This window comes from Monodon monoceros, unplaced genomic scaffold (assembly GCF_005190385.1).
Source record: "Monodon monoceros isolate NGI ecotype Baffin Bay Population unplaced genomic scaffold, NGI_Narwhal_1 Super_Scaffold_8, whole genome shotgun sequence".
Taxonomy (NCBI): Eukaryota; Metazoa; Chordata; class Mammalia; order Artiodactyla; family Monodontidae; genus Monodon; species Monodon monoceros.
Window position 1 is genome coordinate 32,159,251 of NW_021703785.1, and position 19,313 is coordinate 32,178,563.

Genomic DNA, 19,313 nt, shown 5'->3' on the forward strand with positions numbered 1-19,313 from the left:
GAATGTTTCTTTATAAACTTGTGAGCTTCTAAATCCCCCCAATTTAATTTAATTCCTCAGGGAAAAGTACACGTACATTTTTCAATGAAAAGTGATGCTAATAGCTATTTTTGAAATCAGTGTAACTTAACAGAATTTAATTCCTCCAATATGGTTAAAAAAGCTTTCTGTAACTATAATCATTAGTATTAAAAAAAGTTTCACAATCGCTCACTTTGCCTATTGTTAGTAATCTTTTCCTTATAAAGCCTTAGTAATTAGTGACTCAGGAATCATATACGTAATGAATGATGCAGGACCAAACCCATGATACAACATTTTATAGAATCGTTATTTCTCCTTTGTTTCAGTAAACTGTACACATGATTCAGAGAAAAGCAACACCTGATTATAATACATATGTTCTCTTAAAGTTAAAAGACATATGAAGGTGACTACAATTTGTTGTGTTTTTCCTAAAAGTGGGATTTTTTTTTCTTGTGGAGTTTATTTTCAAAGAAACTCCTAGAAATGGTACTCTTCCTTACCAGGGACAAAACGCATTCTGTTGAATGGAATTTAACATTGAGTTGCTTTCTGTGTATAAAATATATACAAGTGACACCTTCTAGTAGTGGTAATTAGTTGTGCTGAAAAACCCACATATCCTGTTGCCTGATCTTTCTGACTGTGCCATGGAATGGAAAATGCCTATTTGAGGTCCAGTAGGGGGCAATACTTTGGTACTACTTTTCTGTGTTCTCAGTCCACAGCAATAGTTCTCAAACCCAGCCAATCATCAGAAGAACTGGGGGAAATGTTAAAAAGCGGACTTCTGGGCTCTGCCCCAGTCCCAGTGAATCAAAATTTCTCAGGGTTGGGCCTTAGATTCTGATGATCAGTCCAATTTGGAAGGCACAGCTCTTGTGGTCTTGGACTTGTTATAGGCCACTCCATTCAACTATTCTAGTAGGTTTAAAAGTACTGCACATAAACCATCTCACATGCTGAATTTGCCATCCTCTCCATTAACGCTGGCTTCTTCTCCTAGGTCCCTATATGGTTAATGACATCATCATCTTCAACAGGGGTAATATTTAATGGATACAAGTCAACCAATTAGGATGTCAGCCTTTGCACTGGGGCAGGATCCTGAAGAAACTCTGTGGTTCTAGGTGTTACTTTTTTGTTGCCAGAAGATGGGGAGGTCTAGAAGATCTTAGGAGAGGGACCAGGACAGACAGGATAGTGGTGGCAGAATGACACTTGTGGGCTGAGGGCAACATCTGTTTTACAAGTGTTTGTGCAAATATTCTATTATTTTAATAACCAAAAGCAAGCGCATACTCATTGACTGTCAGCCCTGCGCTGGTCCTGAGTATGGTCCAGATAATAAGGAGAAATTCATGAGAGGAGGATGTTAAAATATTTGAAAGTAATCAGCGTGGAAGTGATGACTGAAGTCACAGGAGTACATAGGACGGCAGAGGATTATTTCTTTTCTGTATCACTTTTATTAGAGTCACAAGACTAGCCTGTTAAAAATGCAGATTCCTGGGCTTCATTCTGGACCTACTTAATCACAATCTCTGAGGGCAGGATTTAGAAACCTGCATTTTCAACAAAAATCTTAGATGATTCTTACACTCACTAACATTTGAGAACCACCACTGAGGTGTAAGAACAGAGCAAAGGGCAGACAATGAGGGACACCTACATTCCAGGTCTAGAAGAAGATGACTATATCAGCTAAGAAGACTGAAGAGTCATATGAGGGAGAGCGGTGTTGCAAAGCAAAGAGAGGACAAAATTTCTAGAATATCTATAATATCTATAATGTCATGCCACAGATAGATCAGGGGACTGAGACGAGAATACTGACAATTAGGAAGTCATTGGTGATCAATGAGGAAGGGCATAGCTGAAGGAAGAGGGGAGAGAGCAGAAGGAATTAAGAACAGAGAGAACGGTTAAGTTTTGAAAGTTATGTATGTTAACACACACACGAACACGCGCACTCGTGCTCATTTGTTGAAGAGGGACCACAGGGGAAAAAAAGTAAGGGAAGAGACTAAAAAATCCCTGGGTGAAAAAGACTCAAGGAAAATAAATTTAGATGATTTAATTGTAATAAGGAAAAGATATATGATGGAATTGATGGTTTGGGGAAGTGGAAGTGACCTGCAATAAAGATAATGGGAAATAGGATAGATACAGAAAAATAAAAATACCGGGCAACAGGAATGAGGGCCTCGTTGATGTTCAACAACATGAATCTGTTATGCTTCCAAGCAGCAAAAGTAACAAATTTCCACAAGAAATTTTCAGTACGTTAACAAAGAATCAAAGAATTTTCTCTCCTCTCCTCCCTTTCATTAAATGTTGATAGAGTAACTACCTGATTGTAAGATACTAGGCTAAAGGTGGGAATGTCAAGAAAAGCCTGATGGATGAATCTGGCAACAAAGCAATGGCGAGTGCTCATGAATGTAGTGCTCAGATGGTTGATAAGGTCCAAGGCTGGGTTAGGAGGCAAAGTGGAGCCAGGAGGGGCTTGACAGATTGGAAATGCGAAGAGTTTATGAGTCTGGGACTCCTAATGAGTACAAATAAAGCACAGATTTACTGGGAATGAAAGGACTGGTAGAGCTGGAAGGACTGGGAGAGCTGGAAGGACCGGTGATTAGCATCAGAGAATGGAATTTTCAAGTTCAAGTGCTTTAAATTTCTTTCCCCCTCAAAGTTGCCCCTGAGAAATTCATTTTAATATGGTTCACTTGTACAACAATGCTGATGGGGAAGGAGGGATTTATAGTGTGATTTGTAATAGCTCTTGAAAGAAAAAAATTATAGTCATTTATGAATTATCAAGGCACACCAGTAAGGGAAAAAGTTTAAACAATTATATTATTTGTTTGATGTGTAAACAGAATATAATTTATAAATAAGTCATTGTTTTTCTTCAGTGGTGGCTGGCATTTGGTGCACACACACACATTCATATGACCTCGTATGTGAACCTTTAAAAAGATGGCTTAAAGAATAAATTCTAGTATATTGTCCTGGATCCATGTAATTGAATTTTTTTACAGAATGAACTATAACAAAGACATCTTGGTTTAAGCACTTGGCAAGGTTAGACACAGAGCTGTTACTACAATTAAAGTTAATGTTTTGTCCACGTAATGAATCAGACCTTTGTATGGTAAATATATGTTCATCATTACTAAAATAAAAAGGTTAATTTCTATATAATTCTACATCAGAACCTCAAAAAATAAGAGACAGAATGACAATAATTAATGATAATTTATACACGTTAAGGGCAATTTCTGGTATTGTGTTTTGATTATGTCACATATTACCTATGAATACTGTTTGTTCCAACAGCCTCTTCGCTTTAAATCTTTATGAAACTATCACCCATCAACAATTTAATTATTCCTCATGTCCAGTCACATTACATAGTGTGCATCCATAAAATATGTAACACTAACTTCACAAGGAGTGATGTACCACATGAAATACACACAGACACACAGAGAAAAGGAAGTCTCTCCCAAATTCCTTAACATTACAAAAAAGTAAGTTCTGTTGTCTATGTCAAGAAGTTAATTTTTCTCTAGACAATGTTACTTTCCTGGTGGCAGGGTATTTTCCTGCCACCAACAAAAATAGCTTTAAGGACTGCCAAATCGCACAAGTGACAAAAGGTGGCCACAGTTACCTTCACAGAAAAGTGAGTCACTGACATCTTCCCTACTCCTTCCTTTCCTTTCCTCCTATCTTTTCTCTGTGGTTCTCAGATTTCATTCTCTTTCATGTCTCTGTTTTTTTCTTTTGTTAGAGCAGTTTGAGGTTCACAGCAAAATTGAGCAAAAGTACAGAGAGCCCCACATATTCTCTGCCTTCCCACAACCCCACAGTCATCACCATTTGTTACAATTAATGAACCTACACTGACACACCATTATCACCAGAAGTCCACAGTTTACATTAGCGTTCACTCTTGGTGCTGTATATTCTATGGGTTTTGACAAATGTACACTCGTCCCTTGGTATCCACAGGGGATTGGCTCCAGGACCCCCCATGGATACTAATATCCGAGGATGCTCAAGTCCCTTATATAAAATATGATAGCTGGGCTTCCTGGATGGCGCAGTGGTTGGGAGTCCGCCTGCCAATGCAGGGGACACGGGTTCAAGCCCTGGTCTGGGAGGATCCCATATGCCACGGAGCAACTAAGCCTGTGCACCACAACTACTAAGCCTGCACTCTAGAGCCCGCGAGCCACAACTACTGAGCCCGTGTGCCACAACTACTGAAGCCTGCGTGCCTGGAGCCCATGCTCCGCAACGGGAGAGGCCACTGCAGTGAGAGGCCCATACACCGCCACGAAGAGTAGCACCCACTCTCCGCAACTAGAGAGAGCCCGCGTGCCGCAACGAAGACCCAACACAGCCAAAAATAAATAAATAAAATAAATAAATTTAAAAAAATATATATGATGGCATAGTGTTTGCATATAACCAACACATATCCTCCCATATACTTTAAATCATCTCTAGATTACTTATAATACCTAATACAATGTCAATGCTATGTAAATAATTGCAAATACTATGTAAATAGTTGCAAAGACAATGTAAATACTATGTAAATAGTTGCTGGTGTGAGCAAATTCAAGTTTTGCTTCTTAGAACTTTCCAGACATTTTCCTGAATATTTTTGACCTGCAGTTGGTTGAATCCGTGAATGTGGAATCTGTGGATATGGAGGACCAACCGGAATCCCATGTATCCACTGTTTATATCATAAAGAATATTTTCACAGCCCTAAAAATCCCCTGTAGCTCTGTCTATTATTTCTGGCAACCACTGATCTTGTTACTGTCTCCATAAGTTTCACCTTTTCCAGAATGTCATTTAGTTGGAACCATACAGTAAGTAGTCTTTTCAGAATGTCTTTGTCTGTTTTTAAAAGTTACTTTTTCCCCTTCTGCCTTGCTTTTCTGTTTTTTTTTTCTGTATTAAATGTTACAAAACAATCTGTCTTCAAAACTAAAAGTAATCCACTCATTTGATCAAATTTCAATAAAACATTTTATTTGGAACTTAATATTTTACAAATGAGGAAAATGAGGCACAGAGGGGTTAAACAACTTATCCAACTTTTACAACTTTTAAGTTACCAAAAATGAGATTTTAACCCAGTGGGTCTGGCTCCAGGATCACGTGCTTCGCCAATATTCATCATTGCCTCTTGATAACAGAAAAGAAAGCAGTATTATGTAAGACTAGCCCAAAATGTGAAGAGATAAGAATTCCTTTCCCTTACTCTTTATTCCCAAAATAAAGAACGTGGACTAAAAGCTTGCATGTATATGCACACAGACAAACAGTAAAGAAATGTGGCCAATTTACCACAAAGAAATATGCTTCATAGCCATTCTTCCATGATAAAAATATCTGATTGCTTCTACCCGGGCACCTCTGTTCATGTGGGACTTTCAAGCTAGAGCCACTTTCCTTGCTGCTTTGGTCACTTTCAGAAGATATACAAGAACCATGGCATTCCTTTTATGCCTTTCTTGTGCCCGTTTGGCTAGAACTACAGGCAGCAACAGTCGCTATCCTCTTTCCTGCTTTACTTTCTTCATACAACTTAAGTTCTAATTGAGAATATATTTTACTTGGAACAAATCCTTGTTTCTCCTCCCAGTAGAACATAAGCTCCAAAGGGCAGGAATTTTTGTCTGTTTTATCCACTGATTATTCCCAGGGCTTAGAACAATGCCCACCCAGCACATAGTAGGTGTTCAATAAATATTTTCTGTAAGACTGAATTTCATATAAATACTACCTAACATTTGACAAAGTCACTTACTTAGTTTATTTCTTTTTTTCCTTTTTAATTTTTTTAAAAAATTAATTTATTTATTTTTGGCTGTGTTGGGTCTTCATTGCTGAGCGCGGGCTTTCTCTAGTCGTGGGGAGCAGGGGCTACTTTTTTTTTTTTTTTTTGCGGTACGCGGGCCTCTCACTGTTGTGGCCTCTCCCGTTGCAGAGCACAGGCTCCGGACGCACAGGCTCAGCGGCCATGGCTCACGGGCCTAGCTGCTCCGCGGCATGTGGGATCTTCCCAGACTGGGGCACGAACCCGTGTCCCCTGCATCGTCAGGCGGACTCTCAACCACTGCGCCACCAGGGAAGCCCAGGGGCTACTCTTCATTGCGGTGGCTTCTCTTGCTGCGGAGCATGGGCTCTAGGCACGCGGGCTTCAGTAGTTGTGGCGCACGGGCTTAGCTGGTCGGTGGCATTTGGGATCTTCCTGGACCAGGGCTAGAAGCCATGTTCCCTGCGTTGGCAGGCGGATTCTTAACCACTGCACTATTTAGGAAGTCCCTAAATAGTTTATTTCCTAGGCTGTGTTAAATTATATGGAATAGACTAAGACATTTTACAATAACATTACCTTCATAAATTTTTCCTACATAGTCCTTTCTTGTGTGAAGAGCCATAGGGATACAAATTTATTTGGGGGAAAAGTAACATGGTTTCTATAATGGAAAATCCTGCTATTTATTGGAGTTTGTCAAGAATAATGTCTGTGATTTAGTGATAAAAATGTTAAAACATGGATATAAGGCCTTCAAAAAAACTCAGTAAAGTGTAAAACAAGATTTATTTTAAGAAGGGAACCACCATGGAATGAGAGGGTTGCCTTTTTGTGAAGATGAAGCCTGACTATTTCCCTAGATAAAGAAGGAAAATAGTGGGGTTCTCTGAGTCATGGTCATACATATGAATTATAAATAATTTGGGGGAGAGTTACAGACTGAAATTATTCATATTTGTAAATGGTACTAATTCCAACCAACGGGAGAAACCACAGTAAATTTGTTCAAGATTGTTCAAGGGGCAGTCTTGAACAAACTGAAAAAACAGATTGAAAAGGGGCAGGACAAAAATATGGAAACATATTAACAATTGCTTCACCATGACACTATTAATTCAAAATGAGAGATTAGATTAGCATTGCTCCTGGAGATGGTGGATACATACAACTGGGAAGCATTACAGGTTTTTATAAGACAGTCACACCAGATGACTCCCTATCTCTCTAACATGCTTTACTCATTCTTACTTTTTCACCTTTCTTCTCTTTTCAACCCCTAAACTGATTTCTCAAGAAGGCTTCCATAAGGAGAAAAAAATGTGTTACATATCTGTCCAGATGAGTGTTTGCACTTTGTGGGTTGCAAGCAGTATTAAAAAAAAGAAAAAAGAAACAGAACAGAACAGCAATGAATAGAAGGTGCTACACGTGGTAAGGGTATTCACTGTGATGGGAAAACCATTTCAGATACACACACATACCTATATACATATATACACACACACACACACACAAGCAAATACACATACATACATATGTACTGGGTTGCTATGTAATATGCATTTCTTACTACAGGTCATGGTCAAAAAAATATGAAAGCTATTTGTCCAGGTGGTAGTTACATCTTTAATTATAAAGGACCAGATTTATATTCAAATCAGTCCAAATCCAAATTAGTCTCAGGTCAACTTTGTAGCCAGTTTTCTGAGGGCTTGATCACTAAGTGAAAATTTTAGATCTGAAGAGTGAAGGGACCATGTGTTTCAGTACTCAATATGCTAACTAGGCCAACAACATATCCATCAGGAACCTGAATGAACTGAATAGACTTTGCATTTGAGTCACTTTTCTGATTCTCTGATTCTTCTCTGATACACTTGGCAATCTAATGAAGTCCACTCAGTCACAAGAACTTCTTTCAGGCCTCAGGAAGCCTGGGAGGCTGGGAAACTCATGGGTCTCACACTCTGAAGATTTCAGTTAGCCCAAGGAACATTTCTATGGTTTCACACCATAGTACCACTAGTATTAAGTAAGCACTCAAAATTGCTAGCCTTTATTATTATTATCTATTCACATAATTTGATTTTAATAAAGTATTTACTTAAATATTTGTAATAAAGACTATGTTATCAGTGCTGTTAAATAATGTTTATCTTAATTATCTTATTACATATTATTATTGCTTAACTCTTGCTTTTCTATATAATGATTCAACAAATTAGTTGAATTTTATCAGTAATTCATGTTCTCTAATTTAAACTGAACAATTCTGGTTAATTTGAAGTTTTTATTAGTTTTAAAATATGCAGTTTTGCACACTTCTCCTAAAATGCTAAGTTTGTATGCAATTAAATATACTTTTTCGGGCTTCCCTGGTGGCGCAGTGGTTGAGAGTCCGCCTGCCGATGCAGAGGACACGGGTTCGTGCCCCGGTCCGGGAAGATCCCACATGCCGCGGAGCGGTTGGGCCCGTGAGCCATGGCCGCTGAGCCTGCGCGTCTGGAGCCTGTGCTCCGCAACGGGAGAGGCCACAACAGTGAGAGGCCCGCATACCATAAAAAAAAAAATATATATATATATATATACTTTTTCATTTGAGAAGAGCAACTGATTACTCTTTAGAATTGCAGTTTTAATACCATGTACGTCTTCATAGAAATTAATTATCATTAACAAATGTTACTATATTGTGTTAAAATTCATTCGAATAGTTCACTCTGAATATTTCCATATAGGCAAAATAAGCATAAGTTACTCCAATTCTGGAACTACTATTTCTTTTAAAAAATTCCACCTTTATTAATAAAATACTTATTTCATCAATACCATGGCCAGGTGAAATATAATGACATAGGACAAAAACCAACCAAACAACAAAACTGTCAGCATTTACTGAGTGATTAACATGTCAGCGTGCTAAATGCTTATCTTAGATTGGGTTATCTCTAATTCTTGGGGCAAACATATATACAGTATTATTATTCCCACCTTACAGGTTGAAAAATTGAGGCTTACAGAGGATAAATAACTTGCCTAGAGTCATGTAAGCCAGTCTGCCTTACTTGAAAGCCCATGGCTTTCATAATCCAATGGTAAGTGAATATAGCGACATTTAAGTGCTACAGACATGTAAGACGTTCTTAACCTTTATTATATCTTTTTATTACTCATCTTAGCTATTGGTTTTATTTCCCTTTCACCCTAAAACAAAACAAAGCAAAAGAAAAAACTCCCCAGTGTTTTTAATAAAGGTTGATGATTCTACGGATCCCATGCAATTGGAGTATTTTTTTTCATGGTGGTGGTGGGTAGAGATGACATATACTGACTTCTGGTTCCATATATAACAGAAAGCATGTGGTAGAGTCTGTGATACTATAAGGTTTTCTTTTTTTCTCTGATTAGCAGCTCTGATTTCACTGTCATTCTTTGGCCTTCTTGGTCGGGATCTCCACTCTGCTTCAAGTTCATTCTAGTATACCTCAATACTTTAATATACTTTGTCCCATAAAAACCCAAAACTAATCCTTCAACAAATGTCTATTTACTACCTACTAGAAACAAGAACTGTACTAAATGGGAGAAATACCCAGACCAATAAAAACAGAGTCCCTCCCCTTATAAAGCTTATAGACAGCCATGTCAACAATTATGTGTGTGTGTGTGTGTGTGTGTGTGTGTGTGTGTATAGGTATATTTGGTATCATGGGGATACATAAGTCATTTTTACCTGGGGTTCAGAAAAGGCTTAAAAAAGTAGGTGATTACTTGAAATTGATCTTGAAAGACAACTATCTGTGATTTAGACAAGCGTGTGCTGGGCAGACATCAGAATGTGCAAAAGCATGGAGACACAAAATAGCATAGAGTGCTTGGAGAATTACAAGTAAAGGACAAGTAGTTACGTATGGAGGGAGCATGGTGTAGTGAGTGAGTGTGTGTGTGTGTGTGTGTGTGTGTGATGTAAGATGAAACTGGGTAGGTGGGCAGGGGCTGGATAATGGACGGTCTTATATATCATTATTCTTAGGAAACAAACAACTCTGACTGTGGGAGAAACAAAATCAGATTTATATTTAGAAACAGCACTCTGGCAACAAGGTGGAGGGCTTAAAGAATAGAGTAAGGCGGAACAGATGGTTACTAAAATAATTCAGATGAGAGATGGTATAAGAGGTTGTACCCAGTCAGTACCACTAACGCAGGAGGTTGAGTAGAGAGACGTTCAGAGATGATGTGAAAAGAGCGGGGAGGACTTGGTATTTGCTGAATACTCCTTCTGTACTCTTTGAATTATGATTATCTATACTTAGCCCATACACAACTGACTTAGTAAAAAAAGGTTAAAACAAAAAGATTTATTGCGGGTGGTAGCTGAAGCCACGGAACAAGATGAGGTAAGACGTGCATCTTAGTAAGAAGAAAGCAGTGCCAGGACAGAACTCGGGGGCACGCTGACAGTTACGGAACAGAGGAACAAAAGGAAATGAAGGAGACTGAGAAGTAGCAGGATAATAAAGTGGTGGGGCAGGAGCAAAAGACACATTACCTGGCGGAGAAGGAGGCTGCAAGCAAGGGCCTGGGGAAGGGAGGGTAACAGAAAATGAGGACGACAAGTAGGTTAGGGTCAAATTGGTCTTCTATGCCATGCTAAAGAATCTGGACATTGGGAGGCAATGGACATTTTAAAATAGGAAATCATGATCTACAGTAGGGAGGACAGTTCCGGTTGGAAGAAAGACTTTTGATGGACTGATGAATTAAACTGCATTTGCTAAATTTAAAAAATTGTAGGCAACACAGTACCTCATCCAAGTGTTTACTTTTTAAGCCTTGTATTTCTAATGGTGAAATAAAAGCACTGTTCTTTATTAAAGGAATTTTATGTATCAACAAGTTTTCAGGAAAACACCTTGGGAGGCAATGGGACCCAATAAATCACACTATTTTCCACCTTTCCTATGAAATGAAAATGGAAAGGTTTTCATAGGAAAGGTCATGCTTGCACATGCTTGCACATGAAGAAATTTGGTCGTAGCTGTTTATACTGTGATTTCAATTGAGTTCTGAGTATGGATAATCCTTCATAGGTTGAGTTTAGCCACCATTTAAAGTGTCTTCATAAAGATTACAACGTGATTTGGCATTGAAACAAAGTTTGTGTTAGAAGAAAAGCATAGAGAAAAAGTTGTGTAGTGTATGATAAAAATCACTGCCTAAAGACTAAAGGAATGTTTGCCTAAAATTAAAATTAAAGTGATAATAAAGCATTGCATCACAGTTTAACTGGCAGCATCCCCGCTTTTACTCTTTAGTACATAAAATAGTGGAGTTTTTTACTGTGCCAATGGAATGCTAGAAATATGGTGGGAAAGGCTGACCTTGAAGTTTTAGGGCTGGGGTTGGCATGTGAATATCCTCCTTTAAAACGCTGAGGCGGGGCTGTAGGAGTCGTGTGTACTATAGACTCCTTCCAAGGGACCGGGCTCACTAAGGATGCTGGCAGAACACTCCCTGCAATTACTAGCGTCAGGTAACTCAAAGGACAGAGGCAAATGTTTTACTCATCTAGATACTTATGTTTACTATGTTTGTGGAAATCATGTTTCCCAAGGTCACTAGTAGATACTAGAACACACAGGCAAGTATTACAAAGACTCCATAAAGCACGAACTCCTTCTGCCACATAATTTTTCCTTGTCTGAGCATACATTAGATACCCTTGCTATCTCCTTTCCTCAGTCTTGAAGCTTTCAAATCACATGTTATGTTTTTAGATGCTTCTGAATTTTTCCTATAGTAAATCCCTTTACTGGGATGCTGTAACATTTCCATATTCCTTTAATATCCTTGCTCTTGATAATGAAATGGAGAAGGTGAGGAAGAAAGGGAGGGAGAGAGAGGGAATACCACATGCATGCAGTAACTAATTCAAACTACAGAGGAGGAATATTAACTGAAAGGATCTCTTCCATCCATCCTAGAACCTCAGTACCTCCTCTCCAATAATAACCAACATCAATGATTTCTTTTGGAGTGCATCACTCCAAGTATTTCCATGCATACATCATAAGCACATTTAGGTGTGTATGTATGGGTCTCCAAGTATATGTATGTATATACTTACTTGGCAGTTAGATTTTGGGTACAAACAATATTGTTGGAATGTAATCCTTGTTTACAGATACATTAGAAAAAATTTTACCACTTATTTTCATAATCTTTATAAATCTACCTATGTTTGGTGGATGGGTTAGGTCAATGATCGAGCTAATGAACCAACATTTATTTTATACCTATTATGAGTTCGATAATGCATTGGTTGCCAAATCTATGCCTTTGAAAAATCTTATGTGAGTTAATAAATCCCAACAATTAAAAAATACAGGGGCTTCCCTGGTGGCGCAGTGGTTGAGAGTCCGCCTGCCGATGCAGGGGATACAGGTTCGTGCCCTGGTCCGGGAAGATCCTACGTGCTGCGGAGTGGCTGGGCCCGTGAGCCATGGCCACTGAGCCTGCGCGTCCGGAGCCTGTGCTCCGCAACGGGAGAGGCCACAACAGTGAGAGGCCCACGAACCGCAAAAAAAAAAAAAAAAAAACATACGGTGAAAATTAGTTCCTCGCTTCTACTCCCAATCCCAGTGGTACCACTGCTTGATGTCAGAGAGACAGACATGGATGGTCCTGGAGGCTCACTTCCTACTACTAGAATAGGCTGATAGGCGGTAAGTTCTACAGGTTCCCTCTTCCACTGTTACACAGTCACCTAGATGCTCCCTACCGTCTTTCACTTTAAATGTGCAGTGTTTGGGGATCTCTATCAGATCCCTTTATGTGGTGCATCCAGACCTCCTCTGCTACGCCTAAGCACACCTATCTGTGGGAAGATAACTTGGGTGATGGTGTATGCTCTGTTAATTCTTTGATTGTAAGTTTATCAAATAAAGCTGATTTTATATTCATAATGCGTGAATAATGGTACTTGTAAGCCCCTGGCATGACAGTTGTATGTTTTCTAAACTTTTTCTCTACGTTTTTTTTTTTTTGCAGTACGCGGGCCTCTCACTGTTGTGGCCTCTCCCGTTGCGGAGCACAGGCTCCGGGCGCGCAGGCTCAGCGGCCATGGCTCACGGGCCCAGCCGCTCTGCGGCATGTGGGATCCTCTCGGACCGGGGCACGAACCCGTGTCCCCTGCATCGGCAGGCGGACTCTCAACCACTGCGCCACCAGGGAAGCCCTTTCTCTACGTTTTAACAGAAACACAACCCTACCCCCTACACACACACTCACATACACACACACATTAAAACCCAAATGGAGGAACACAATATTATTCTGCAATCTTACTTTTAAAAAAATTTATCAAGATAGTATGAATGTTCTTTAAAGTTAGTACATATAGATCTACTTTATTCTACCTATGCATCTTGAAGTCTCTCTTAAATCTAGCAATCTAAAGGAAACCATAAACAAGACAAAAAGATAACCCTCACAATGGGAGACAATATTTGCAAATGAAACAACAGACAAAGGATTGATCTCCAAAATATACAAACAGCTCACGGAGCTCAATATCAAAAAAACAAACAATCCAGTTAAAAAACGGGCAGAAGACCTAAGTATACATTTCACCAAGGAAGACATACAGATGGCCAAAAGGCACATGAAAAGATGCTCAACATCACTAATTATTAGAGAAATGTAAATCAAAACTACAACGAGGTATCACCTCACGCTGGTCAGAATGGCCATCATCAAAAAATCTAGAAACAGCCCTCTTGGTGCTGCTTGTGTGCTCGTTCGGTGCGGACCTGGTACCTCTTTGGGGAAGCGGCAGCGGAGGAGGCTCCGGCGCTCGCCGTGGCCGATGAAAAGTCCAAGGAAGGAGTCAAGACTGAGAACAACGATCGTATTAATTTGAAGGTGACGGGGCAGGATGGTTCCGTGGTGCAGTTGAAGATTAAGAGGCATACACCACTTAGTAAACTAATGAAAGCCTTATTGTGAATGACAGGGTTTGTCAATGAGTCAGATCAGATTCCAATTTGACGGGCAGCCAATCAATGAAACAGACACACCTGCAGCTGGAAATGGAGGCTGAAGATACAATTGATGTGCTCCAGCAGCAGACAGGAGGTGTCTACTAAAAAGGGAACCTGCTACTTTACTCCAGAGTTCTGTTCCTCCAGACCAAGAAGACATTCTCAATTAGAAAACAGCAATTTGGTTCCACCACATCCTGGCTACTACAGTATAGTTTCTCTATTCTTTCATTTTTCCCCTTCCCCATTCCTTTATTTTTATACATAAAGTAACTGGTATATGTGCACAAGCATATTGCTTTTTTTTTTAACTAAATGGCCAACGGTATGTTTTGATTGACATCAAATGGAGATGGAATGGGGAAAAATACTGGTTCTGTGAAGATACCCCCTTTTCTCCATTAGTGGCATGCTCATCCGCTCTTATCTTTTTATTTATTTATTTATTTTTGGCTGCATTGGGTTTTCGTTGCTGTGCGTGGGCTTTCTCTAGTTGCGGAGAGTGGGGGCTACTCTTCATTGCAGTGCGTGGGCTTCTCATTGTGGTGGCTTTTCGTTGCAGAGCACAGGCTCTAGAGCACAGGCTCAGTAGTTTTGGCACATGGGCTCAGTAGTTGTGGCTCACGGGCTCTAGAGAGCAGGCTCAGTAGTTGTGGCGCACGGGCTTAGTAGCTCCACAGCATGTGGGATCTTCCCGGACCAGGGCTCGAACCCGTGTCCCCTGCATTGGCAGGTGGATTCTTTTTTTTTTTAACTTTTTTTATTTTTTATAATTTTTTTTTAATTTTAATTTAATTTAATTTTATTTTTTTTAGGCAGGTGGATTCTTAACCACTGCACCACCAGGGAAGCCCTGCTCTTATCTTTATATTCCAGTAAGATATTTTGCTCTCACTGTTTAACAAAAAAAGAACATAAAAATTCTTGCATACGTTGTTCGATTGGAGAATTTTAATGTTTTTCATTTATCATTGTAAAACCAAGGACAATTTTATAACTTTTTTGTACGTAGCTGTTACATGCAGGGCAATCTGTCTTTAAGTAGGGATAAATTACTCTAAAATAAATGAATCCTAGATAGTTTTCCCTTCAAGTCAAGCATCTGTTTGTTTAAATAAACTTCTTGTTTTTTTAAAAAAAATCTAGAAACAATAATTACTTGAAAGGGTGTGGTGAAAAGGGAACCCTCCTGCACTCTTGGTGGGAATGTAAATTGATACAACCACTATGGAAAACAGTATTGAGGTTCCTTAAAAAACTAAAAATACAACTACCATATGACCCAGCAATCCCACTACAGGGTATATACCCTGAGAAAACCATAATTCAAAAAGAGTCATGTACCAAAATGTTCACTGCAGCACTGTTTACAATAGCCAGGACATGGAACCAACCTAAATGTCCATTGACAGATGAGTGGATAAAGAAGATGTGGCACATATATACAATGGAATATTACTCAGCCATAAAAAGAAATGAAATTGAGTTATTTGTAGTGAGGTGGATGGACCTAGAATCTGTCATACAGAGTGAATTCAGAAAGAGAAAAACAAAATACTGTATGCTAATGCATATATATGGAATCTAAAAAACAAAATGGTACTGCTGAACCTAGTTGCAGGGCAGGAATAAAGAGACAGACATAGAGAATGGACTTGAGGACACGAGGTGGGAGGATGAAGCTGGGGCTAAGTGAGGGTAGCACTGACATATATACACTACCGAATGTAAAATAGTTGGCTGGTGGGAAGCAGCAGCACAGCACAGGGAGATCGGCTCGGTGCTTTGTGATGACCTAGAGGGGTGGGATAGAGAAGATGGGAGGGAGGCTCAAGAGGGAGGGGATATGGGGACGTGTATGCATGTGGCTGATTTGCTTTGTTGTGCAACAGAAACTAACACAGTATTGTGAAGCAATTATACTCCAATAAAGATCTATTAAAAAAAAATCTAGGGCTTCCCTGGTGGTGCAGTCGTTGAGAGTCCGCCTGCCGATGCAGGGGACACGGGTTCGTGCCCTGGTCTGGAAAGATCCCACATGCCACAGAGCAGCTACGCCCGTGAGCCATGGCCGCTGAGCCTGTGCGTCCAGAGCCTGTGCTGCGCAACGGGAGAGGCCACAACAGTGAGAGGCCTGCACACCCCACACACACACAAAAAAATCTAGCAATCTAAACTTTTGTAACAAATTACCTGGATTGCATTAAGTGCCTCCTAAGTACAAAATTCCAGGCAACTCAATCCATTTGGTCACTTGAGATTGTGCATGTCCTGTTCTAAATAAGTTTTCTAAAATTAAGTTAGCTATAACAGATAAATCTGTAACTGCTTACACTAGAGGACAAGGCCTTTGTGAAAAAGGGTGTATACCCTAAGAGGGCAAGACCATGCCGCCTTTGTTTATCAGTGGTTGAATATAGTGGGAGTTTGATAAATATTTACTGAATGACTAGAAAGAGAAAGAGCAAGAATCTGGAGTAAGGAGATGAAGGAAGACCAATTCTTGTTGGTAGTAATGTGGCATAATTTACGATTTAGCCTAGATTTTCTACTATTTAATAAACTCCACATCGACACTCTTAACTAACTTGGTGGTTTCTTGAGAATTAGGTGGGCATATACCTATGCACAAAAAAGGAAGCCAATTAACTTTCTTCTCTTTTACACTGGGCCAACTAATGAAGCAATGCTCTGAAGACACTGGACATCAAGCATTGAAGGACAGTGACCCCTGAGACACGGGAAACAAAGTGAGCCCAGCCCCACAACTGCTCCAGTTTACTGCATGGAGAGAGTTTCCAGGCCATGGTGCAGGGAGGGAGAATCAAGGCAGAGCCTGCCAAACTCCTTGAATTAAGGAGTGCTGCTAGAAGAAGAACTTAAGGTGGCTACAGTTCACATGGCAGAGTGCTGAATAAAAGAGCTGCACAGAGAAAGAACACTAAAATTTGAGTATTCACATGGGCACTGAACAGTGCATGTGTGCAAAGAAGCTACAAGAGACTGAGACAGAACCACTGAAAAGATTAGGAGGAACAATCTCTGAAGATCACACAGGCCAGGAATTGTACTGTTCCCACCAGCCAAAGTAAGAAACCTACTAATTCACAGGACATGGGGTATAGTAACTGAAAGACTTTGGTCTCAGCAGTAGGGAAAACAATTAGCCTTAAGATGAACACTTCTTTGTTTATAAAAGCAAGACTTGAAAGGACAAAACGTTTTCCAAGAAACTTAATCATGTCTGAGAAAAAAGCTTATAAAAACTTATAGGCATGCAAAGAAGCAGGACAATATGCTATATATGAGATAAATCAATATAATTGAAACCAATCAAGAAATGACACAATAACAGAATTACTAGATAAGGATAACAAAACAGTTACTGAAACTGTATTTCATATGCTCAAGAAAATAAAGTTTGAAAAGGTTGAATAGAAACCTGGAAGATACAAAAGAGATCCAAATTGAACTTCTAGAAATGAAAACTATAATATCTGAGATGAAAAACATAGTGTACTGGATTAACAGCAGATTACATATTGGAGAAGAAAAACTTAGTGGAATTGAAGACTTAGTAAGAGAAACTATTCAAAAGGAAAGGCAAAAAAAAAAAAAAAAGGCTGCAATAATTGAACAGAACATTGTTTGTTCTATTGTAGGACAACTTCAAGCAGCCAAATATATGTGTAATGGAGTCTCCAAAGGGATGAGAGAGGGTAGGACAGAAAAAACATTTGAAGAAAGAACGGCTGAAACATTTCCAAATTTGATGATCTTACAGAGAAAAGAAGTTTGACAAATCTCAAGCACAAGAAACATGAAGAAAACAACAGCAAGCCACATCTTAATCAAATTGCTTAAAGCTAGTGAAAAAAAGAAAATCTTAAAGCAGCTAGAAAAATAAGACACATTACCTAGAGAGGAACAAAGGTACAGATGACAGCATATATCTTGGTAAAAACAATGTAAACTAGACGAGAGTGGAGCAACATCTTTCAAGTACTGAAAAAGAGAGAGAGAGGGAAAAAAAGTCAACCTTGAATTCTTTACCTAGGAAAAATATCTCTCAAAAACAAAGATGAAAACAAACAAACAAACAAAACAAAGATGAACCCAGAAATTCTTAGGTGTGTACTCAAAAAAAAATTAAAATAGGTAGTTAAGTATAGGGTGGTTGTCCTCAAACGTTCATAGCAGCACTATTCACAGCCAAAAGATGGAAATGACCCAAATGGCCATCAAGGGATGAACGGATAAACAAAATGTGATATATCTGGAAATCTGCTACAAGAGTAGACTTCAGGTGCTTGAGATTATACTACATATATCTTTAACTTATCACTATCCAGTTTCATGTCATATTTTACTACCTCACGTATAGTATTATACATTATACATAGTATTATACAGTATTATGTATTGTACATTATAGTGAGATGCTCACACCACACACACACACACACACACACACACACACACACACAAGGTAAGTATGTGAAGAGATAGGTATGTTAATTAGCTTGACTGTCGTAATCATTATATATATATATATATCATCATGTTGTACACCTTAAACATATACAATTTTTATTAAAAATAATTAAAAAGTAAAATGAAAAAAGCAAAAATAAAAATTCAAGTTGCAAAACAAACAAAAACTCCCAAAGGTGAAGGCCACGAAACTTAAGACAGATAACTTCAACTTCACCAAAATTAAAAACTTTTGTGATTGAATGAACTAACAAGAAAGTAAAAGACAGCTCACAGAACGAGAGAAAATATCTGAAAATCATATAGCTAAAAGGATTTAATATCCAGAATATATAATGAACTCTTATGACTCAACAACAAAAAGACAAACAACTCAATTTAAAAATGGGCAAAGAACTTCAGCAGACATTTCTCCAAAGAAGATATACAAATGGCCACTAAGAACACAAAACAATGCTTAACATCATTAGTTATAAGGTTAATGCAAATAGAAATCACTACAAGACACCACTTCACACCCACTAGGATGGCTAGAATTTAGAAAAACACAAAAAAATGAAAAATGAGCATTGGCGAGGATGTGAGAAATTGGAACCCTGGACATTGCTGATGGGAAGGTAAAATGGTGCAGTTGCTGTGAAAAAGTTTCATGGTTCCTCAAAAAGTTAAACAGAATTATTGTGTGATCCAACAATTCCACTACTTAGGTATACACCCATAAGAACTGAAAACACATGTTCAAACAAACAAAAAAATTGTACATGAATGCTCATAGTAGCACTATGTACAGTAACCAAATGATGGAAACAATAAATGTCCATTAACTGATTAACAAAATGTGATATATTTGTACAATGGAATATTATTCAGTCATAAAAGGGGATAAAGTACTGACA

General features: G+C 38.8%; 1 protein-coding gene and 1 pseudogene across 13 annotated transcripts in view; one reads left to right on the plus strand and one right to left on the minus strand.

The window, feature by feature from the left end:
• Window positions 1-19,313, minus strand: part of PIBF1 (progesterone immunomodulatory binding factor 1) — a 212,218-nt gene that overhangs the window by 41,339 nt on the left and 151,566 nt on the right. Inside the window, exon 15 of one of the 13 annotated variants that reach the window (XM_029209994.1) lies at window positions 17,841-17,928. The exons of the other annotated variants lie outside the window; for them this stretch is intronic. Within the exon in view, the coding sequence (XP_029065827.1) occupies window positions 17,841-17,928 (88 nt within the window). The remainder of the gene's footprint in view (window positions 1-17,840; window positions 17,929-19,313) is intronic. 13 annotated transcript variants of the gene reach the window in all.
• LOC114888369 lies at window positions 10,274-14,512 on the plus strand (annotated as a pseudogene).